This window comes from Syngnathus leptorhynchus, chromosome 2, assembly GCF_054491065.1.
Source record: "Syngnathus leptorhynchus isolate UIUO chromosome 2, UIUO_Slep, whole genome shotgun sequence".
In the NCBI taxonomy this organism is placed as follows: Eukaryota; Metazoa; Chordata; class Actinopteri; order Syngnathiformes; family Syngnathidae; genus Syngnathus; species Syngnathus leptorhynchus.
Genome location: NC_141196.1, coordinates 18,292,793 through 18,316,250, shown reverse-complemented (window position 1 = coordinate 18,316,250; position 23,458 = coordinate 18,292,793). Strand labels below are relative to the sequence as shown.

Below are 23,458 nucleotides of genomic sequence, written 5' to 3'. Positions count from 1 at the left end.
TGTCCACCAAGACTGTAGGAGGCGATATGGAGCTGAATCATACATAGTGACGTAGAGTTGAAAGGTTACGAATTTGACGTCCCCGCATGTGAGTAGCTGATGTTACTCTCCAACTACAACAAACCATAACAAACGGCTCTTGTGGGTGAGTTTCAAGGATTTTTGGGGGGAATCACAAATGAATCTGCATCAATTTGGTTATCGAACGCAGACTAGTTGTCAGTAATTAGCATCAAAGTTTCATTTTTGGACAGTCGCACTGGCCAGTTGATGAAAACCTAACTGTAAATAACTTCAATCATGCTACCTCGTTTGTCTTATTGGTTAATTTCCCCATACTATAGGATATTCGCCCATTGACAGAGATTTAATTGTCGTTTTGTGAATAATTACGGCGGTGCAAGGTCTCTCCTTCCATTTGCGCATAGATGCAGTGACAGGCGATTAAAATTAATCGACCCTGCCACAGCTTGACTTTAGCTCCAGGTATTTCTACTCGATCAGCATCCAAGCTACACATCCTCAGCTCGTTTACCTGCTTGAGTAGAAACAGCTATGAGCCAAAGCCAAACTGTGGCAGGGTTTTTACTTTGTGGACCTGAATTTACAACCTCTGGTGCTTTGCATCTTGACTTCCATCAGAGGTCAAATTGAGGCAGTCAAAATTTGATTTAGATTTCAAAGTCTTGTATAAAGTCATTCATTTAAGTTTCATTTGTTATTTCACAGTTGGGTTTTCATTCAATAGTGAATGGCCAACAGATGCGGTCTCCCCAAAATCGACATTATTTTCTTACTTTGAATGCATGTCCATTGGGCAGGTGCCGTGTCCTGAGTTGCAATGAGGAACTTGAAGCTACTGAAGAGCCTGAAGAGTTCGGAGCTTCAGGGCCCGGGCTCTCCGCAGTGTTTGGCGGTACGCAGCGACACCGGGACGCTACTGATCGCCTCTCAATACTCAATTGCAGAGTTCAACCCTCAAACTGGACAGGTAAAGTGGGGTATATATACTTTACTGTACACACTTTGGAAATGTGTGCACACTGCTCTGAGAGTATTGGTTGTAATGGCCACTTCAAAATGAGTACAAGTTACAACTTGCATGAAGGGGGGAAAAAAAAAAAAAAAAGATTTTTGGCCATAATTGCCCTGCACTCTCTGATTGGCAATGTTCTGTTTGTTTGTTTGTTTGTTTGTTTGTTTGTTTGTTTGTTTGTTTGTGTCTTTTTTTATGCTTGATGCATGTTTTTTCCCCCACTTTTTGGTTGTAGGTGACAAGTGAGGCCTCGCTGACAGCAGATGGCTACCTCCCAGCAGACGGCAGTGGCTGCGTGGTTGGGCTGCAAGACCTGCCAGAGACTGAGTCAGCATGTTTGGCCTTGTCTAGCGGGGATGTCGTCGTCTTTGACTTTAACACCAGCCAGGTACGTTGCATTGTACGTGTCTTCTTGAGTGCACTGCGTTAAACGCACGAGTAACTAGTCTGGTCCTAACAGTTTGAGTGCGTCGGCAGTGTGGACAGCGGGCTGACCTCCATGAGTTGGAGTCCTGATGAAGAACTCGTCATTCTCACGACCGGTCAGCTGTTAAATTAATCTAAATCCAGCATTCCCCTGCTCTATTGTGGATTTTGAAGTAATATTTTTTTGCAATTTTTTTTTTTTTTTTTTTTTTAGTGTGCAATGGTGCCCTGCTCGTAACCCAAAACATAGTAATCTCAAATCATCACTCCACATTCAAAAGAATGGGAATGACAGGAATCCCCCCCCCCCCCCCCCCACACACACACACACACCTATAAAACACTAAGAAATTAACACATTTTTTCCTAGAAAAATAACACTTGTACTACTTACACATAGACTGTAATTAAACATTACTCATTTTGATTAATCGATTGTACGGCTTCTTCTCGTGTGCACATCTTAGCCACCTGAGAGCAGTATAACTAATACATACAGAAGGGTTCACTGTTGTATTAGAAAAGTGTCAGTGTTTCATATTTGCCGCTTGCAGGTCAGGAAACCATTATCATGATGACCAAAACGTTTGAGCCGATTACCGAGATTGGAATTCACCAGGATGATTTTGGCGAAGGTACGACTTATTTGTGGATTTATGATAAACGTAGTCATAAATACTCTTGAGTAACATGGTGTCCTACTTGACAGGGAAATTCATCACAGTGGGTTGGGGCAAGAAGGAGACACAGTTTCATGGCTCAGAAGGCAAACAGGCCGCACAGAAGAAGGCTCAGGTTTGTCTGTGTGTTGGGGGTGACAGCCTGCAAAATATCTTTACTGTATTACATTACTCAAGCCAACGGTTCCCTTTGGAAACACTCTGAAAACATCAGCACATATCTGGTGTATGTTCTCACTCGTTTTTGTGGAATCCTATGTGGTCACCTGACATTTTTGCCTTTAAGGACTTAGTCTAGAAATCAATAGTGGCACAGAATCTTAACGTTTGCTGACATTATTGGAGCAAGGCAGTGAGCCACACACAGTAAGACCATAACAGTTGAATGCATTTTGAAAGATCACTTATTATATCATTTTTAAGGGAAAAAAATCATCCCATTTATGAATATGGCTATACATGTGGAAAAGTGAAACAATATGATGCACTCTACATACTTTATAAAGGACTGTGGTCAATGTGCTTGCAGGACGTGAAGCCGACAGCAGAGTGGGACGACAGATGCCCAAGAGTGACATGGCGAGGGGATGGGCAGCTTTTTGCTGTCAGTGCCGTCTGCCCGAGTACAGGAGCCCGGAAGGTCCGGGTGTGGAACAGGGAAGGCGTCCTGCAGGCCACCAGTGAGGCTGTCAATGGCCTGGAGCAGGCGCTGTCCTGGAAGTAAGAAGTTTTCAATAACAGTTCCAAAAGCTGACAATTAGCATCTATGTAGCTTTGTTACAACACTTAAAACAATGATTATAGAAACTCAAATTAGTGTGCTATTTTGTACCTGTTAAAAAACGCATTGCAATTTTGTTTGGTTTAAGGGGAAGCTCCAACAGTCTGATGGCTGTTCCATTCATTTCATTGGGGAGAGATTATTTCAGATACAAGTGTTTTGAGTATAGTCTAAGAACAAGTTAAACCCTCCTCTCGAGGCACAACTGTAAACAAAATGCCTAGACTTATTTCACAGCAAAAAATATTCATGGCATGCACGGGCATGTCACATGATTAATGCAAAAAAAAAAACTGTGTTTAAGACCTTCCGGCAGCGTGTTGGCGAGCACCCAGCGCCATCCCAACAAGCACTGTGTGGTCTTCATGGAGAAGAACGGCCTGCTGCATGGAGACTTCACCCTGCCCTTCAGAAAAGACCAGGCTAAGGCACATCCATGCTTCTCTAGCCCGCTGTCGTATGCTTCTGGGACTAAAGTTTTCCTTTCAGGTGAAGAAGCTTCTGTGGAACAACGACTCCACGGTTCTGGCTGTCTGGTTGGAGGATTTAACACCGGGCGAGGACGGACGCATGAACACTTGGGGTGAGTTCAGTCCCCTTGTTTGTGTTGCATACACTCTGCATACATGAATGTTGTCCCATCTTCTACATGCAGTGCAACTGTGGACGGTGGCAAACTACCACTGGTACCTGAAACAGAGCCTGGATTTCGGCACAGACCCAAGCCAGGCTCCCGAGTGCGTGTGCTGGGACCCTGAGCGGGCTCTGCGTCTGCACCTGGTCACCCGCGGCTGGAGCTGCCTGGTTTACGACTGGGGCTGGACGACTGAGAGGAGCCCGGGGACGGATGCCTCGGACTACGCCAACGTAGCTGTGATTGACGGAGGTCAGGCCCAATTGGATAAGAGGAATGTTGTTGATTAATATGATCAAAATTCAATAATAACTCCCCCCACCCTCCAGATAAGATCCTGGTGACCACCTTCAGGCAGGGCATTGTTCCTCCACCCATGTGTTCCTTTGACCTCCAGCTCAGCTCACCTGTCAATCAGGTTACCTTCCTCTGCCAGCCTCAGAGGACCAATCAGCTAGCGGCACTTACCGCAAATGGAAACATAACCATCTACAACCAAGGTGGGTCTCCACAGTTAGTACTCCGCTATTTTACCTAAATGATTAGTTCCAGCATATTCTGTATTAAAGGTAGAAGTCAAGTCCGTAATTTTTACATTTATCTTGTTCTTTGCTCCCCCCGCTAGTCCAAAGACGGCATTCTGCTTAATATTGTGTGCTTCAAATCTGAAGCAGCAAAATCCACTTGTTTTCATCCACAAAAAAAGTGAGATACGTGCTTTAACGACAGGGAATTTGGCACCAAGTTGAATTTGCCACTACTCTCTGTACATCAAGTTTACCATTAGCATATTTTCATTGAGCAGATTCTGGAGGCGAACCTAACAAAGCTGCAAATGAATTTAAGACTGTGATTCGTCCCTTGGTCTTCAAGGAAACTTTCAGGTAACAAAACTACAGTCACAAACGTGTAAAAGCAGTCATCCATCTTAAAATGTTGATCTGTTGCTTTTGCAGCATCGCCATGCATCAGGAGGCCCCGCTATGTCTGCGACATCTGCTGTGGCTTCAGGACAATCTCTTTGTGGCTGTGAGCACAGGTCTGGTGCCCACCTCCTCCGCCCTGATACTGCTGTGCCCCAGCCAGGACACGCTCTCCGTCAGGTGCCGAATGAGACGAACCCTGCTGTGGCATTGACGGCAGACTGAATTATTTTTAATGATTTGTTTTTCCCTGTTCTTTTTGTTGTTGTTTTTTATCCACTCTAGATGTCGGCTAGAAGTGGACGGCGTCGTGATCAGCATGGTCCAATGTTGTAGCACGCGCTCGGTTGCCCTACAGCTGGAGGATGGGCGCATTAAAAAGTTGCTCTGGGGTCAGTCGAGTCAGCAATACTCAGGCACAATTGGTCATACATGTGCATACAAGTACTCTGTTATCACTCGTTGCCAGTCATTCATCCTAACTGCCTTACACAATAGAAATACACAGAAACACTCGAGAAAAAAAATCTACAGTTCCAAGTTCATGAGACACATGAACAAACGTACTGTACATGCGATTCATGCTCCTCTCAACACTTATTCCTGGAATCTGCCATTTTGCACAGTATAGGAACAAACAGAATAATAACATACAGCATCATTTAAAAGTCGTATTTTTGTGCAGATTGTGCCGATCCTTCGGTGGAGGAGTGGCGCGACTCCAGTGGGTGTAGCGTTAACTTCCCCGTGCCCTGTACTCAAATGGCTCTCTGCAGCGTGGATGGCCAGGTAAAACCAAACGGAATAGTTCAGACTTCAACTGATTCAGTGGTACATTGACTTACAAGTGCCCTGCGTGTCCATGTATGTACTTTGTCATCGCTTCAACTTCTAGATTTGAAGAGTCTCGATCATCTTTTCTCACTTTTGTAATAGTCTGTAGATTTAGCATGACTAACACTCACAAACTGCTCGTAACGGTCGAATTTCAAGAGATCTGCAATGTTCACAAGCAATCCACATTGTTTTGATTGTCAAACAACCTGTAAGGTAAAGGTACCACTGCAGGTGATAAGTTGTACTTTAAAGCCAACACTAACTTTGCCAGGAGTGTGTGCTGGGCCTGACAGACAGATCTCACCTGTACGCTGCTGATGTGGAGGTAGGTGGCCATTTTGGAACACTGGCTGATACTGGCATCCCTGCTGAACTTGTCCACTTCCTTCCCCTTAGCTCGCCTCCAACGTGTCATCCTTTGCCGTCTGTGACGACTTCCTGGTGGTCACCACGCACTCGCACACGTGCCGCTGCCTCAGACTGAGCACACTCGACCTTAAAGGTACATGACTATCATTTTGGCCCTCTCGAGACACGATAGAAATAATTACCACAGCGAACAATAGACCGTAATATTTTTTTTTTTTTTTAATCCTCTTGTAAATAATTATTTAGAAGTGAAGTGATTTGATGTCAATTGATTATCAAATTAAACAATCACTATTTTGATAACTGATTATAGGGTGCTAGTTCAATTTAATGTTATCCAAATCCTTAGAATGTCATCCTCGTAACTGCAAATATCCTCAGATTTCTGTCGTCCTGTTTGAAAGCAGACTTGTGCTCGAATTAAAATGAAACATTTTAAAACAGTTATCAAGTTTTTTTTTCCTTACGTTATAGACCAAACTAGTAACTGACTCTTAATTTATGTTTATGCATATTTTTGCACCGTCAATTTGAAATATTGTTTTCAAATATAGGAATGGAAATTGAGACATTTTTTAATTCATTGAATAATTTTTTGATGAATCCCTTATAAAAAAAAAATTGTTAGTTACAACCGTAATGTTAATTTATATTCATGATAACCGCCACATTGCACAATAGCATTTTTTCCGAATACAATAGGCAACTATTCAAAGAAAACAACCAGCGACTTCAATTCCTGCGAAGAAACATCAATATGAGCAGAATCACATGCACATTTTTTGTTGCGTGACAAGAAATACACTTTGAAAACTCCCACAGCGCTGCAAGCAGCCTTGGCCCAGGACGGGGGGCAGAACGACGAGACCTTGCGGCGAGTGGAGCGGGGGTCCCGTGTGGTCACAGTGGTGCCACGAGACACACGGGTGGTCTTGCAAGTGAGCCCCAAACACTCTCTGCCTCTCAAGACCACTCACAGGGAGATGTTTACCGAGTTTGTGTGTGCAGATGCCGCGTGGGAATTTAGAGACTGTCCACCATCGGGCTCTGGTGCTGGCGCAGCTCAGGCAGTGGCTGGACGAGTGAGTAGACGAGTGTAGACCTCCGCCACGGCCCAACAGTCCTGTATGTATGATGTAGAGGAGGTCATGCAGTCACTGTTGTGTTTTGTTTCCCAGTTTGAGGTTTAGGGAAGCTTTCGAGTGTATGAGGAAGCTGCGCATCAACCTCAACCTCATCTATGACCACAATCCAAAGGTACATGTAAAGCTTTGTTGTTATCATAGATTATTACTCTGAAGTATTATTTGGCTAAGTTTAGAGATCATGTTAAAACAAAGTTTGAGTCATTGTGAGAAAGAAGGATTTAGTGTCATAAAAATCTACAATAGAAAGATTTAAAAAGTCACCAATCTGCTCACTACTTAAGGTGTTCTTGGAGAACACGCACACATTCCTGAAGCAGTTGGACTCCATCAGCAACATCAACCTGTTCCTCACAGAGCTCAGGTCAGCCCATCGTTGTCATGTGAGAATTGGCCACCGTGAGTTCTTTTTCAGCTTTTAACATTGCCCCAGCCCTATCGCCATCAGGGAGGAGGACACCACCATGAGCATGTATCCTCGCCCCGGGGGATGCCCGCAGCTACAGCGGCCGCCGCACGCCCCCGGATCTAAGAAGGTGGATGTCGTTTGTGATGCTCTACGCAGAACCATGGAGGACACACATCCCAACAAGTCAGTGACAACTTTCAATAGGAATTAATTGAAAAACATTATATTGTTGGAAATTTTTTATCATGATTATTCAATAAGATTTTAAAATGATGTTTGTAGTTATTAAGTCATCTATCTTGTCCCCTCCACACACACGTTATCATTTTAATCTATATTCATTATCCCCCCCCCTTTTTTATTATTTTAATCTTTATTCATTTGAAAACAATTGGATTATTTTTTTAATAAAAAACCAATTCCCGCTGGTTTAGGTTTTGTCTGTCTATACTAACGACACATGTGAAGAAGTCAACTCCTGAGCTGGAGATCGCCCTGCAGAAAGTCCATGAGCTTCGAGGTGAGCAAGATGCTTTGGGACGCTCTGATGTCATGCACTGCTTTGGCACAATAAACACAGTTTGCTTTACAAGCCAAATATTAGAAACTGCTCTGAGTGCAATCGCTTTTGCAGTGAACCCTCCTGAAGGAGACGGTGGCGTGAACGCTGAGGAGGCACTGAAGTATCTCCTCTTCCTCGTCAATGTCAACGACTTGTACGAACACTCGCTGGGGACGTACGACTTTGACCTGGTGCTCATGGTGGCCGAGAAATCACAGAAGGTACTAAAAAAAAAAAGTCTGAATGTGAGAGTGCCTGTTTGTTTATATATACCACGCCTCAACAAATGATAAGCAATAGGCAATAATTGATGAGGTGAATTGAGGTCAAATGCTGCGTGTGCACAGGACCCCAAAGAGTACCTCCCCTTCCTGAACATGCTGAAGAGCATGGAGGTCAACTACCAACGCTACACCATTGACAAACACCTGAAACGTTATGGCAAGGCGCTGATGCACCTCAGGAAGTCTGGTAGGCCTCCATTTTGTCTCTCACAGGAAGCCACTTTTGCACAGAGGTGGGTAGTAACATGTAGACTCGGTTCAGCTGATATTTTACTCTTTTATGGACACAAAATTGTATTGTTTATGTACTTGGCGAAATAAATCAAAAACTCAAAATCGACACAATGTTCTTCAAATGTCAGAGACAGTGACAATTCAAACAGCAAGGAGGAGTTACGACTCATACGTTCACAATTTAGGTTCTTCATTCCAATACTATCTTTGAAGAAGTTCCACCTTGCATATTCAGTTTTGAAAGCAGCTCACACCTCTCAACATGCACGACTGAATCAAATGAAACTCAAAGTCTTAATGTCTTGGATTTTTTATTTTTTAGGAGATGAGCATTTCCCAGAGGTTTTACAGCTGGTGAAGGAGCAGAAACTTTACAGCCAAGCTCTGCGTCTTTACTCAGCTGACAGCGCTCACTACAAGGTACTTCCACATTCAGCACCTTCCTGCTCAGCTTCCTATCATAATCGCGTCCAACTTCTCCCAAGGCACTGAGCCGTGCCTACGCCAAGCACCTACTAGATCAGCAGGAAGCTGAGCAGGCCGGCCTGATGCTGTGGCGATGCGGTGAGCTCGACGGAGCCTTGCAGGCCTTCACCACCGGCGCCAGCTGGAGAAACGCCATTTGTGTGGCGCAGCAGATTCCGCTGCCCAGCGACCGGCTTGCCCTGCTAGCCCGAGACCTCGCAGGTAACCACGGCGGTAACGTCAATAGAGGAAGTCTCAATAAACGCCGTGTCTCAGTGTCTTACGTTCTTTTTGGTGCCATTTTCTAAATATTTGTGTGCAAGAGAGCAACACCCAAGAATCCCTAAAGCTGTACGTTGTGGCTTTATGAAGTCAAGTCCATTCAAAATTGCTGACATGAACTTTGCAACATCCAATATGGCTGCCATGTTGCAGCCATGGCTATTTGGCTCAAATTGGGGTCTGTGTGTGCTTGTTAATGCAAAACAATGACATTTTTTAAATCTGCTTTCTCTCAGGTAGGCTGAGCGGACAGCGACGCTACACGGAAGCAGCTGTGCTGCTGGACCAGTATGCCAAAGTAGGTTGTTAACACAAAACCAACCGTTTGTAAATAATGACTATCATTGTTGATTGTGGTTTTGTCCTCATGCAGGACTGTGAGGAGGCCATTTCGATGCTGATCTCCGGTGCGGCCTGGGAGGAGGCACTACGGCTGGTTGGTGCAAAAGATTAATGCGTACAAATCCACGTTGTGATCCAGTGACTGTCAAAATTTTAAATTTCTTCCACGGTGCATACATAAATATTAGAAAGGCCTTTTAAGCGCTGCCTCACACCTTGGGCCATGTGTCTAGGCATGGCCCCATATTTAGATTCTGACTCTATAATCATGAACAAAAATAGCACAGCATCAACATATTGAAATTTTTACCTCTTAAATGTCATTCTTGGAAATATTTGGGTCAATTAGTACCGTATGTTGCTTTTGCCCTCTGAGATTGATGTTATGCAATCAAACAAGGTTGCCTTAAAAATTACCTGCTTACTTAATTCAAGCATTGAATGGAAAACAGCATTGACCTGCTAATGGTTAGCATTGCTAGTTGCGTTTTTAGAAGCAAAAGCTATATAAGCACAAATGGTGGAGCACATACAGGAAAGATAACTTACATTACAGCCTGCACAAATAATACTTGGTTTTATTTGTCTGTAGGACTATTCACTGGCTCCAGGTGGCCAAAGAGGGCAAACCAAAATAATTAATTAGATTGCAGCATTAAATCACGATTCACAAACTTTTCGAAATTCTTTTGGTTCTTAATCTTTTTGTATGAAGTACAATATTTCAAAGTGCCAACTTGTTTTTGTTATAATTTTGAGTTACGGGTGTGGACACGGAAAAAAAAAATCATTTCATTTCTTATCACCTATCGCCTCACATTTTGTTTTGTCAACTTGTAAACTTCAATATTAGCCTGGGATGTTGTCTGTTCTTTGAGTCAACTGAATATTGAGCTGAATAAGCGCTGCTTCCAACGACTGCTTCACGTTTGTGTTGCAAGTAGGTACAAAATGTGCAGTACATATGTTGATCGTACTTCAGTTTACTTCCATTGTCAGTTAAATTGTGTGTTTCTTTTTATGCTTGAGATTCACATGCACAACAGAGCTGACATCACAGAGACAGACCTGAAACCCGCTCTGGATGAAGGTAGCTTTTAGGAGCCAATTTTTTTTTCCTCTTAAGTGGAATCTTCCATCTTTTAATTTTGTTTCCCCCCTCACGGCAGCGGCATCAGCACAGATTTTCCTGGTGGAGACGCAGCTGGCCGCCTTCTCGCGCCACCGCGCACGTCTGACGCTGGTGCGGCAGCAGAAAGAGGACAAAGCCCGAACGAGCATGCTGGGTGAGGACGGGAAACTGTGACGTGATAGGTTGCCATGGTAACATCATCCAAACAAAACATCTTGTCTCTTCGCAGATGAGGATGGTCCCGACTGTGCGGACGCAGAACTTTACTCCGAGGCCAGCAGCGTCACAAACGCGTCAAAGTACTCCCACAGCAACTCGCGCGTCTCCTCGTAAGGCACATGCACACACATTATTGTTATCATCATTATGACTAAAATATGATGCACTAAATTAAAAAAATACACATTCGGAATCATTTTTTTATTTATTTATTTTTAAGTGGACATTTGTTGGCCAATGTAATAATTATAATGATCATAATAACAAAAGCTCTTTTTTTTTATTGATTAAAAAAAAAATAGCAGCGGCAAGAGGATACTTTAGATAAATATGTAATAGACTAAATCTTTTTGAGTTTTAGCTTTGAACTCAGGTGAGTTGAAAGCGTTGAGCGACAAATCTGTCACAACAATGCCAAAATCAAATTTGCACGTATTACGATGAAGCGGTTGAGTGGATGGGTACTCGCATACCTTTGCCGTTGAAAGGTTACTGCATGCGATGTCAACCTAAGATCAGTTTGAACAATGTTATGGTTAAAATTGTGGGCAAAAGTACAGTCTTTAAATCAAATATGAACTTCTGACTTTTTAAATTGTCCACCAGATGGCACAAGTTCTCACCACTGAAACATGTCGATCAAGGGTGTACAATTTCATGATAGAGGTGGCCCAATATACATACATACAGTAGAGTAAAATATTTTTAATGCTCGAGTGTGTGTTTTAAAAATCTGCTCCTCGACTCCAAAATTCACTGAGTGTATAAGATGCTTTCGAGTTCATCTGATAGACTATCTTCTTGACCTCATTTTTTTGTCACTGCTTTTTGACGGAAATGTTGTTTTTGGGTGTAAATATGTACCCAAGTGATGTTAAATGTTCAAGCGATATGATGTGATGCAGGAGGTCTTCAAAAAACCGCCGCAAAGCTGAGAGGAAGAAGCTGAGTCTGAAGGAAGGAAATCCCCAGGAGGAAAAAGCGCTCATGTACGCCCTGGGAGAAATGGTTGCCAGCGTGGACAAAATGAGAGGTGAATGTGTACACTTGAGCTTTTGGAAAGCACGTTACGCGTTGTGGGGATTCATGATTTTTGTCTGGCTGTTCTGCAGAGGAGATTCAGGCGCTGCTCAAGGCTCTCGTGCTCTTCCGCTTCGACAGGCAAGCCGATGAACTCCAACTCGTTTTTCAGCAAGCTCTGCACGCCATGGAAGAGGCCGTCCCGGAAGTATGGCCTCAGGACATGCAGAGCAGCCACCTACCGGTAATCCATTTTCAATTCAAAGTATTTTTTTTTAATGGTAAACCACCGTTGCGTGTCAAATTTGAATGTCGTCTGCTTGTTGTGTCTCAGCTGACGGGACCCAACTCAACAGCAAACAGTATCATGGCTTCCTTCCAGCAGCAGCAGACGCAAACGCAGCTAACGTCACAAGGTCTGCAGGATGTGCTCATCTTTTTGTCATATTCACACACACACACACACAAACCATTCATTCATTCACCCAGTCAATGCGTTTGTGCTTTCCTTGCTGTGATGTCTATTCAACTCCCGCCTCCCTGCAATGCCATTGGCTGGCGATCCAAATGCCCGTTGTCAGTAGTTGGGTTTAGTTTAGAAGCAGGCTTTTTTGCCATTTGTCAGTTAAATGAATCAGATAGGGTGACCACCTCCAGACTGACAAAATGTGGGAAATGTCGAATGCGTGACAATGTGGGACAGACATAACGTACGACAGGATAGGCCTATACAAGACAAAAGACTCATTTTGAAACATCTGGCCTTTATTGAGGCTATCAAATATGTCAAAAGTGCAAAAGACCAGGAATTATACAGCAAAATATACTTTCAGTGAATCAAATTAAAAGAAATGGGGGAAAAAAGATTTAAAAAAAAAAAAATAATAACTGATGCTTTGCATGTTTCCCATCACCAGATATTGAGATCTCTACTCCGCCAACGATGAGAAGTGGAGTCAAGTGGAATTTGGACTTTTGAACGAAACTTATTTTTGTTTAAATGGATTAAAGAATAATTAAATGAATAATTGAATCACTTCTTCATCCAGACACCACCTTGTCTGTGCAAATGTTAATAAAGTGGTCATCGTCCTATGGTTTTCAGTGGCGGCTGGCCGAAACAGCTGCAACTGCGTTTCCCCTAAGGAAGTGCGAGGACGGGAGTTTTTTTTATTTTATTTTATTTATTTATTTATTTATTTATTTATTTTCAGTTCAACCTTTTACTCAAACACAATAGGTATAATAACATCATAATAACAACAAGCTGACAAAAACAAAATAAGACATCCCAATACCAAAAAAAAAAAACACAAAACAAACAAACTAAAGCACACACAAAAAAATGAAAAAAGTGAAAAACACATTTCAGGGCAACTCCATCTTGTATACAAAGAATATACAGCCAGGACAAATATCTTAGAGACAGCCTTTCAATAAATAAGGTTCATTTTACAGCATTCTTGGTGTTAATACGCTTTAATGAATTGTTGTAGGACTTCAGATCATTCTTCCAATGCAGAATGGTTTTGTTTTAAAGTGTATGTATTGTTTGGCCAACAAAATAATATTTACTATTATGAAAGAAGCCATATTTAACATCAGAGATAGTAAGAGAAATAAAGAGCAACTTTTTTGAACAAGCCTATTGTTGAAAGTCAAGCCAAAACCTTTGTACAAACTCACACCAAAAGAAAAGATGGTCTAAATCTTCAATTTCACCTTCCCTACATTCACCTTAAATTTCATCTTCCAAAGTTTCTTGGTTGGGTAAATATTGATCATTTTAAATTGAAGTTCCTTTGTTTTTGGTGGGACTGGAAATTTCAAATACTTGCATCTAATCTTTTTTTTTTTTATCTCCTGAGATGAAGTCTTTCAAAATATAACCACGTTTCAAAGTACCAGAAACACAGTTTTCCAAAAAAATAGCCTCTAATAAATTTGTTGTTACATTCATCATCCCAAAAATCAATCTCGTTATCATGTAGCAGCCTTAAACATGGAGTTTGAATTTTTGAATACATTTGATCTTGTTAAACCATGTTAATCAGGGATAGTGTGAATGTTTTCACCATTTGTTTGTAGTTTTTTTGAGTAGAAAAAATCTTAAATCAATCACAAAAATCAGAATGATGCAAGATTCCTCCCTCCTCATCCATGAAGTCAGATATAGCCCATATTCACGAGGACAGGAAGTAGCTTCCGACTAGATCTTTCATTTGATTAAGACTCAACAGGTTGATTGCCTCAACAAACTGCTGCACAATTGAATTTTTGGAACAGGACTTATGAAGGAATTCCTCACCCATCTGTACTTGTCAGTCATTGTGGCTCATCTAGTGCCAAATCTCTCACACTGAGGGGATGTGGTGTGAATTCAATTTAGGCCCCCACCTAACTAGTTTGCTGATTGGACAAATGACTTGTTACCCATGAGCAACTCTTTCTGTTATGTAATTCTGAATGTTCCAAATCTGTCCAGTGCAAGTTTGTACAATAAGCTGATAGTAGCTGTTTTGACCCTGGGCGATCTCCAGACACCGCTTCGTCTTTCTGTTCCGGATCGATGATCCCTGGAAAGCAGTCAGTAGTTTTGTTTTTTTCCCCATTTTGCTCAGAACTGCGAGATATGCACACATCATCGCTGCCACCCACCTGCTTAAAGTCCCAAAACATGTTGAAATTCTTCTGCGCAGCTACGTTACACTCATAGAGGGCCGGGTAGATGCCACTGCCAGGGTCCACCAGGCAGCGGTTGTTGTTATACTTGTGGGATTTGATGCCACCCACGTAGAGGTGTCCATTGGTCCGGTAGTAGCAATGCTGTGGCAAAGAGAAAGGGTCGCTGTGAATTGATGAATTTGGAAGCTTTCTGCAGTGAAAATAATCATTTCATTTGGAGGAGGGGTCAAAAAACAAACACATAAACTAAACAACAAAAATTTAGAACAACAACAAATAAAAAAAAAACACTTATTGCTGCAGGAAAAACTGATTGGCTGTGCCTCTCATTCAAAAAATAAGTCAGATTTCCTGAGAATAGGACAATGGCCTTATGCCTGAGGCTCCCTATACATGTACAATTACAAAATGAACTCTATGCCTTCAGACGTGATGAATTTAAAAAGCTCTGAGGCGTATCGATGCAGACACAGTAATAACGTTGGTTGCGTTTTATTAAGATGGGGGGCTTAATTTGCTTCAAGCGGCCGTATCTGTTTGCAGCCACTTCTCTAACGCTAACCACATGATCACTGCTCAATGTCATTCAAAGTTGATGTGAAGCTTTTCAATGTGTTTTGATCTGGCACAAAATGTAAATGTTGTCTTTCAAACTGCGCTGCAAAACCACTTATTTCGACCTTTGCTAGTGAGGCAAAACTCCATGCCAAAAGTTGTCCTACTAGGATAAAGAGTGTACAAGTATATGGACTTTAAGATGGAGATCAAGGGTATCAAATAAATGCTTTCCATCTCGCTTGAGTCCGTACCTGCGGGGAAAAGTAGTGGCAAGAGTAGAGAATGGGTATGCTGCCCGGAACCGGACCCTGGTCGATGCACAGATCCGGCTTTAGCTGGTTTATTAACTGTAAAACAGAGCGGAGCAAATTTGATGCCGTCATTGCAAAGTAAGGAGTAGGCCACTAAATAATATGTGGTTGACTTATAGTTAATCTAATCATGCCCGTTTCAATAATTTTGCTCACTTGAAGAGTGGATGGCTTCAAACAAAAGACGCTCTGTCCTGTAGTTAACACATCTTGATGTACATAAATACCACGAAATAAGATATATAATAATAATCTTGTATTGATATTTTGATCAGAAAACCAAATGTCTTCCATAGGCAATTAAAAACCAAGGAATTAACCTTGCCATTTAAATATTTTTGGAGGGGACTAATAATTTCAACTTGTGTACAAAAAGACAAATGTGCAAAGCGTGCAGTATTACTGATCAGAATGAATTACATGATGCAAAAAACGCAGCATGGCAGAGGTAAATGCTAGTGAGGCTAATCACCGTTCTTATTCGTCACAAGATAATCAAGAATTGGATTGAAGACTGGAAAAAAAATATGCCAATTGGTCCATTTCTAGCACGAAAGGTTAAGGCAGAGTAGGAGAGTCCACTAATTGGCTTTTGTGCTCACCGCCCCATAGGCGACAAGGTCTTTGAGAGGGTCCAGCATGGGGTAAATGTTATCCAAGTACCACTTGAAGGGCTTGCACTTGAGCCGCTCCCTCAGCGCCTTGCGTTCCGATACGTCACCGATGTCCACGCCGTGATCCTGAGTGGAAAAGGTGCACAAAATGCCCACCGTGCTGGCTTTTTCTGGATTTCAGTGTTTGGACAATTGGAATTCTTTGACAAAGTGTTACTGTCATTTGCATGTACCTGAAAAGGAAGGTTCCAAGCGATGTTGACGTTGTACTTGTACTCATCCATCCACACCTCGGCCACCCGTAGGGCGTTTCGTTTCATGGTGACCCTGAGGTCCTCCAGGTAGGGCTTCTTGGCGCGCTCAATGTGGGCGATCTTGGAACAGGGGATGACCTCCACGCTGCCGCCACACAGCCACACCTAAAGGCTCAAACACAAACGCTGGATCACACTGTTTCGCTTTTGTTTAGAACTTGGACTGCACCGGAATCTTACCCGAATGCCCAGCTCCACGTTCTCACCACCGTATATTTTCATTCCTCCGTCCAAGCTGCCGATCTCGCCAAAGAACTTGCGATCTGCAACAAGTATCCCCATGATAGCTGGGCTCCTTTTGTGACGGAAAACACGGACAAAGTTTATCAATACAACTTAGACTTTTAAGAAATGGTAGTCGCAATATAAAATGAGAACTATAGGAAATATTCCAATTATATCCACTATAATTAATGTTGTGTTATACATTTTATTTTATTTGGAATTAGTCAGTCTTGGCGGATTTGCTGTTTTTATTATCGATTTCAATATTATTTGCACTTATAGTTATTTATTTTTTCGTGGAGCAGTTTTTGAAGACTTTGGGGTGTTAAAAAGTGATACATAGGCTATATTTATTTATTTATTTATTTATTTATATTATTTAATTCACCGGTGCATTTCAATGGCCGTCAATTATACGTAAAGTTCACAGGCTGGCTAAGACAGTTTGCCACTGTATTAAAAAAAAAAAACTTTGAAAACTTCAAAATTGAAATGGACTTTAGGATTATTCCAAACCGAAACCGAGGAGAGCGGGTGTAAAACCTGCGACTCACTTGGCAGGCAGCGTCTCGTCCTTGAGCTCGTACCACTCGGGCCTGAAGGACTCGTACAGGCACCACAGGGCCCAGTTGAAGGCATCGGCGGCCGGGTCATAGTGGGTCACGATCAAGTCGTCGTAATTGACCCGATCGAAGACAGGCGTCAGGATGACCCTGCGGTCCTCCTTGATGCGAGCCAGCAGCGGCTCTGCCCTGAATGCACAAGCGACTGTCAATGATGCGAGGTAACAAAGGCGTACGTATTCTTTTCCTTGTGCTTATATATTTTTTTTACATGTCCTGTACACAGTATAGTCTAAACCAGACTTGGACATTATCGGGTTTAAACCTTATATGAGCGGTTTTGGGATGCAAGAAGAAAAATCCTAGCTAGGCCTGTCTCACCTCTGACCTTGGCAAACATGGAAATGGCAAGAGGTCATTTAAGACACCAACCATTGCACATGGACTTCAATATGGGCGTCCAGGATGGCCACCACATCACCAGTGGCTACCTTCCATCCAGTCAGTCTGGCCTGGGTGAGGCCAAGCTGCTCCTTGTGCACGACCCGCTTCAGCAGTCCCGGACGCTCCTCGTGGATGACCCCGATGTAGTCTTCCAGCTTCTCCATCAGGTCCTCTGTGGACAAACGGTCAAGGTGAACAACTTATTCTCATTTCTTACTTCCTTGTTTGCCACCTACTCAAATTGTGACAATATTTCCATTCACACAACCCGTATATAGAAAGGTTCTTTTTTCTGGCATCCGTTAGATAAATATTTTCTAGTAGTTACTATTAGTATTGCAATCTTGGATACTAATAGAAATGGGGTGAAGGATTCCCTACCGAACTTAACTATTGCTGGTTCAGACCACGTTCCTGAGTGGAATTTAATTGTTATTTTCATAAAGTGAAACTGTATAATGTTTTTCTCCTTAAAAGCACGAAAGAAATAACAATGTATTGTATAGTATATCAGCATGCTTATATAGACACTTGAAAGATGTTCCAGAGAATGCTAAATATTGTGTTTTGTTCCTAAGCAACTACCTCCACATAGCAGAAAAGAAAAATTGTTGTGTAATTCTGTCTAATTATGTCATTACTGTGCGTATTTGCAAAGGCATTTATGAAGCACTAAAATAATAATGACAAATTACTTTTTACACTTACTCAACTATTTTGTTTATAACCTTACCTTCCGTAATTTCTGGAACACAAGCCACACCAACTAAAATTAAGGAAAAATCCAGTTTTGTTCATATATAAGCCGCATCGGGCTCCGTGGGGTTCAAAACTACGTCCAGAAATTAACCCATTGGTTTTACCCCATTGGAAAATGTACATTTAATGATCGTCAAAGAGATTATGGAATTTGGACTGCCTTCTCTTCATGTACCATTTGTGCTGTGGTCGTCCACCAGTATTATCTCTCTGAGCAGACTGGCAGGGGTCTTGTCCAAGATGCTGCGGATCGCCCGCTTGATAATAGATAGAGCTTCGTTAAGGTATATCAACACCACGCTCAGGCTGGGGAGATCAGCAGGGTACTTTTTCTGTGTGCATCTTTATAGAAGAAAGAGCAAAACAAAACAGGTCACGTCATTGCAAATGATGTCTCATGCATAGCTGATGTTCAGCAGGTCACATAAAGCATACTTAACTATATTCTATGCAAGTCATAATTAACATCTTACTACACATCATTTCATATTCAAAAGGACGCCAGGCTTTTTTGTGGCATCATACTTCATGTCACATGATGCGTTCAAATGTGTTCTATTCAGGGAATCTAATAGAAAATAGAATACAATACAACTATATTCCTCTTTCCGTTGCAGTTGGACTAAAATAATTATTTCAAACATACATCTTCAAAACATTTACAACTATGCATCCGATACAGACCGATACAGAGTTGTCTGTCTGTTGATCTCATGTTGTTTGTGATAAAAGAACCAGTGAAAACAAAATGAATTTAGTCCAACATGTAGCCATTATGTTCAAACATGTGTTCGAGTGATCTCGTGCCATGTTTGTTTGGGTGTGGCTACCTGGCGTGCCGTGTGTCGGGAATCTCCCTGTTGAGCGGCAGCCTGTCACTGAGGAAAGCGTTGTAGCCATACTGGGTGAACAAGGCCTCGGCCTCCTTCTGCTCCTCCTCACTCAAACCTTCTCCCCACTTCTTGAACAGGGCCGAGTTGGGGAACAGTTTCCTCACCACCTTCTTGTCCTTGAGCTCCTTTTCTGCCTTGTCCTCGGCTTTCGCCATCACCGCCACTGGCTGTGCATTGTTTACAACTTTGACTGTAAAAATGGAAAGTCGTTTCATTTTACATTAGATATATTATATTGAATATATTAGATGAGATATTATATTTTACATGAGATATTATATTATTACATTCTAGGTTAGATTATAAATTAGATTATAGATTAGATTATAGATTAAATTTGAAAAATAATTCACAAATTAAGAATACAAAAAATAAATAAATAGGAATCATTTGAGACGAATGCAAAATCAATTCAACAAATAAAAGATCACATCAAAAAAATTGTGATTTTACTATTATTCTAGACAATAAATTAGGGAAATTACATTTTAGCCACCCAAATTTAGGGAGAGAAGTGGCAAAATAAATACAACAAACCTTCAATACAACCTAAAAATATTTCATGGAATTACTTTTTTATGTTGTACTAATATTTTTATTTAACTTAAACAAGTAATTTAACTACTTATGTAAAATAATACATTAATAAAGTATTAATAATTAACTGTCCAAACAAATGCAATAAATATTGGTGGACTCTTAATTAAAAAGTCTCTGCTGTACATTGCCCATTCTAACACTGGATGGAACAGGTGGTTGACTTTATGGGGGATGAAATTTACCCCCCCCCCCCACCACCAAAAAAAAATGAACTTACGCAGTCTGTCAATGCTAGCTTCCATCTTATCCAGCCTCTTGAAAATCCCCTGTTCGTGAATTGAGTCGTTGTAGCTAACCCTGTGCAGATGCTCCGAGTGGCTTTTCACATCCCTCCGAATGGAGCCCAGGTACAGCAAGGTGGAGGCCACAAAGATGACCAGCAGGACACCTCTGAGCCAGCCAGGCCTCATGTCGACCACACCTGACAAAAAAACACAAGGGAGGAGAATACTCATCCTGGGGCCCAAGTCATGGGCCCATCTTAACCCTCCCTCCTCTTCCTCTTTCCAGCCACTCAGTGTAGACATTCTCACTGTACATGTTCATGTCCACCCATACATTTTTCTAAACCGCTTTTCCCTACAAGGGTCACAGGCACATGACCATTACAGTCCAAAGTTCTTGCCTTCATGGACTCCATTTAACAGACTCTGGATTTAACAGACAGAATGTAGTGTGCAATTAATGAACCCCAGATATATTTCAGATGTTCTAGTTGGCTTTTCTTGCCCCACCCCCCCATCCTTTCCAGCTGAAGACCAAAGGTTTTGTGCTCACACTGACTGCAATTGAACTCAGGTCTATAGATTGTGTTGGCAGCCTGATATCAGAGCTCTGTGTTAACCTAATTGTATTTTTCTTTCTTTATTATGTTATGTCTTTTGCATTCCATCACGGCCTTAACCAGTCCCTCTTCCACGCCCGACTTCCTTAGGGCCCACCTCACCACCTCCCTTGGCACCCTGTCGAACCCTTTTTCCAGGTCAACAAAAGCGAAGTACAACCTCTTCCTCTTCTCCTGGTGTTTCTCTTGCATCTGTCGGGTGACAAAAATTGCGTGTGTTGTACCTTTACCAGGCATGAAGCCATACTTGCATCTCGTCCACCTCTACCCGTGACCTCACCCTCCTTTCCAACACCTTCTCTAACAGCTTCATTCCATGCTCCAGCAGCTTTATTGCCCTGTATGACCCGCATGCGAGTGGGTCCCCCTTCCTCTTTGAATAGAGGCACCAGGACGCTTTTTGTCCAGTCCTCCGGTGGTGTGTTTGACTTCATAAGACCAAGTCGGGTTGTCGTGATGCGTCTAGTGTGTTGGTGGAGTGCCCAGTGCATGTCACTTCTCACTGTCAACCCTCATGCCCTGGTGCCCATGAACCAGCCCCCAACTATGGGTTAAATACTTTTTTGGGGGGTTCTTTTATCACAAACAATTTTAATTTTAGTTTATATTACCTGACATGTTTCGGCTGTTTTGAGATTTCTGACATGTTTTGAGATCCGAAAACGAAGCCCGAGGATCATCAACAGGGACGAGGGAGTCTACATGCTCTCTACCACCTGGAGCAGCATTTTGGGGAGGTGAAGGGCGTGACTCATCTGTCAAATCTGACAGGTGAGTCACGCCTTCATTCATTCATTCATCCATCAGCTGATAAAGACGCGTCACAGCAGTGACACTATGATAAAGGCGGAAGTACACGCCGAAACATCTCAGGTGATCAAACCTAAAATTAAAATTGTTATAAAAGAACAACAAAAAAAGTGATTGACAAGGGAAACAAAATGAACTTAGTACAACTATGGGTTAAATAGTACCACTGGCTCAGGAGAGGAATGGGTTAAGGGAGTCAACCCCTACAGAAAATCAATTTCCCCTTGGGTTGGTGTCAGGAAGGGCATCCGACTGTAAAAAGTTTTGCTCCAAAATATTCTCAGTATGGCTAGACAAACACAAGAACTGAAATGCACAATGTATACAAATGTAAAGGTCAATATAGTTATATAAAACATACCTCGCTCCGCTTTCCAAGAATTGCAAGTACTTCAGCCTTGACCAAAATTTCAATGTGTCCGTGGTGACTGCAACTTGAAGGTCCATTCAATTTTGCGCGGCGTGCAGGTACGTGCACGCCACTCGGAGTTCAACTGTGTTGTAGTTGAAGATGCCAGTAGACAAGAGCGGATTAAGGAGGAGCAGACGCCCCCCAGTGGACAATTGACATTACAACAATAATTGAATGTTACTTTCTTTTGCATAAATTTGCATGATCATCGTTTCTATTGAGGGGAACTGTTCGAACGTAGCTTTTTCTCAGCCTCAAAACATTAGATTTTTGCAAATAAATGGGCAGCCCCTTAATGTTTAGCGAAAATGTCGCTTCTGTTGGGCGGTCTGTCAGGATGGATGGATGAATGGATGGAGGGATGAATAAAGTGGAGTTCAGAATTCCCTCAGTCTTTTTCATGTATTTTCACTAAATATTTTGAACATAAAGTCACTATGAACTAACATAACTAACGTAACTTTGAACTACATAGTTCTCAGTCTTTGCAGGTTTTTAGCGACGATCTTCAATTTAGACACACATTGATGCATTCACGTGACATTATTTGGGTATTTTCATGAAAGCGTACATTTAAATGGCTATTCATGCTGACTTTTCAGGTAGTGGTTAACACTATCATGTTTGCTTTTGTGCTAGTAGAAGGTGCTTATACAAACAGGAGCTTGCATCCTTGTGCGCCATAGCTACCATCTGTCAAGCAAGATGCAAAACACTCCAACTGGAATCAAATTGGAACCTATTGAATGAATGGAGGTGGCAATGAAGGCGTGGCAAACTTTCCGTCTGTTCTAAAGACAATAAGAGCTTTGAAAGTCATATTTGCCCTTAGATTATGATGTGTATCATGTTTTTTTTGTTTTGTTTTAATTACTCCCAGCAAGGACTTCATCCTGGATGAAGGTGTTTGCCAATCATGCACATTACATGATACGATAAGCAATGTTTTTGAAACATGAATTTAGATTTTATTTTCATTTGATGAACACATGCAACAATAGGGAAACCAAAATAGATTTTTTGTAAACTCACCACAAGAATTCAATTTGCAAGCAAGGTTAGATCACCACAGCAGCTACTACATACCAATTTGAATATTATTCTGATGCTTGACTGATTTCACAGTGCTTGTACCACATGTAATATATCAAATCTTCATTAAGCTATCTGTATTTACACATTATAATCAAGTACTTCAAAATACTTCACTTTAATTTGTCCACATTTTCAACTGAGTCTAACGAATTCCTCATTATTGGACAGCACTAACTCACAAATTGAATGCACAAAATAAATAAATAGGATGTTGAATGTGCTTAATTCTATTGTTTTAGACTTTTTCTTTTTGACTTTTCGTATTTGTGGCAGATGCTTGTCGATGTCAACTGAGAAGCAGACACAACGTTGTCAGCTTGCTTGAGTGGCAATTAGCGTTGTTCGTTTACTCCGCTGCGAATTAGGTGTCCAGTGGCCAGAGATCATCCAGCCACTGAAGACCCATGGTCCAATTACATGTCCTCCTGTCACTTTTTCCACTTTATATTTCTCATTGTTTATCATTTTTATAGGCACGAGCTTTTGGTTTTAATCGTTGTTTGTAAAGAGACACACAATGACAGCACAGCTGCTTTTAAATGTATTCATTT

At 41.8% G+C, this 23,458-nt stretch overlaps 2 protein-coding genes across 3 annotated transcripts; one reads left to right on the top strand and one right to left on the bottom strand.

The window, feature by feature from the left end:
- The first annotated feature begins 38 nt into the window (after positions 1 to 38).
- Positions 39 to 13,983, top strand: elp1 (elongator acetyltransferase complex subunit 1). Its single transcript, XM_085905397.1, has 36 exons — positions 39 to 145; positions 822 to 991; positions 1,272 to 1,424; positions 1,497 to 1,578; positions 2,017 to 2,097; positions 2,172 to 2,257; positions 2,672 to 2,862; positions 3,228 to 3,351; positions 3,413 to 3,506; positions 3,579 to 3,809; positions 3,887 to 4,057; positions 4,363 to 4,441; positions 4,514 to 4,660; positions 4,766 to 4,872; positions 5,166 to 5,269; positions 5,589 to 5,642; positions 5,714 to 5,819; positions 6,509 to 6,624; positions 6,695 to 6,768; positions 6,865 to 6,943; positions 7,116 to 7,195; positions 7,280 to 7,423; positions 7,675 to 7,760; positions 7,875 to 8,023; positions 8,150 to 8,273; positions 8,643 to 8,740; positions 8,806 to 9,007; positions 9,304 to 9,365; positions 9,441 to 9,503; positions 10,439 to 10,499; positions 10,579 to 10,695; positions 10,771 to 10,870; positions 11,666 to 11,793; positions 11,873 to 12,024; positions 12,115 to 12,196; positions 12,698 to 13,983. Exons 2-36 carry the CDS (start codon positions 842 to 844, stop codon positions 12,757 to 12,759), a joined length of 3,939 nt encoding a protein of 1,312 aa, XP_085761523.1. The 5' UTR covers positions 39 to 145; positions 822 to 841; the 3' UTR covers positions 12,760 to 13,983.
- LOC147061117 (putative polypeptide N-acetylgalactosaminyltransferase 8) lies at positions 12,515 to 21,895 on the bottom strand. 2 transcript variants are annotated; one of them, XM_085905398.1, is made up of 12 exons: positions 21,762 to 21,895; positions 19,964 to 20,167; positions 19,084 to 19,336; positions 18,429 to 18,595; positions 17,483 to 17,666; positions 17,042 to 17,239; positions 16,443 to 16,557; positions 16,182 to 16,367; positions 15,937 to 16,074; positions 15,275 to 15,370; positions 14,439 to 14,606; positions 12,515 to 14,356 (listed from the first exon to the last, which is right to left on the bottom strand). In XM_085905398.1, exons 2-12 carry the CDS (start codon positions 20,154 to 20,156, stop codon positions 14,210 to 14,212), a joined length of 1,845 nt encoding a protein of 614 aa, XP_085761524.1. In that variant the 5' UTR covers positions 20,157 to 20,167; positions 21,762 to 21,895; the 3' UTR covers positions 12,515 to 14,209. The 2 variants fall into 2 exon arrangements, 1 of the variants encoding a protein (XP_085761524.1); XR_015065458.1 differs by lacking the exon at positions 12,515 to 14,356 and having other exon boundaries at positions 14,555 to 14,606; positions 15,998 to 16,074.
- Between the last annotated feature and the right edge of the window lie 1,563 nt (positions 21,896 to 23,458).

Coding starts and splice junctions, on each gene's coding strand:
- elp1 (XM_085905397.1), top strand. CDS start 842: ATGAGGAACTTGAAGCTACTGAAGAGCCTGAAGAGTTCGGAGCTTCAG. Junction 1,425..1,496: donor TTGACTTTAACACCAGCCAG/GTACGTTGCATT, acceptor TGGTCCTAACAG/TTTGAGTGCGTCGGCAGTGT. Junction 10,871..11,665: donor AGCAACTCGCGCGTCTCCTC/GTAAGGCACATG, acceptor GATGTGATGCAG/GAGGTCTTCAAAAAACCGCC.
- LOC147061117 (XM_085905398.1), bottom strand. CDS start 20,156: ATGAGGCCTGGCTGGCTCAGAGGTGTCCTGCTGGTCATCTTTGTGGCC. Junction 18,596..19,083: donor CCCGACACACGGCACGCCAG/GTAGCCACACCC, acceptor TCTTCTATAAAG/ATGCACACAGAAAAAGTACC. Junction 14,607..15,274: donor GCCACTACTTTTCCCCGCAG/GTACGGACTCAA, acceptor TCTTTGCCACAG/CATTGCTACTACCGGACCAA.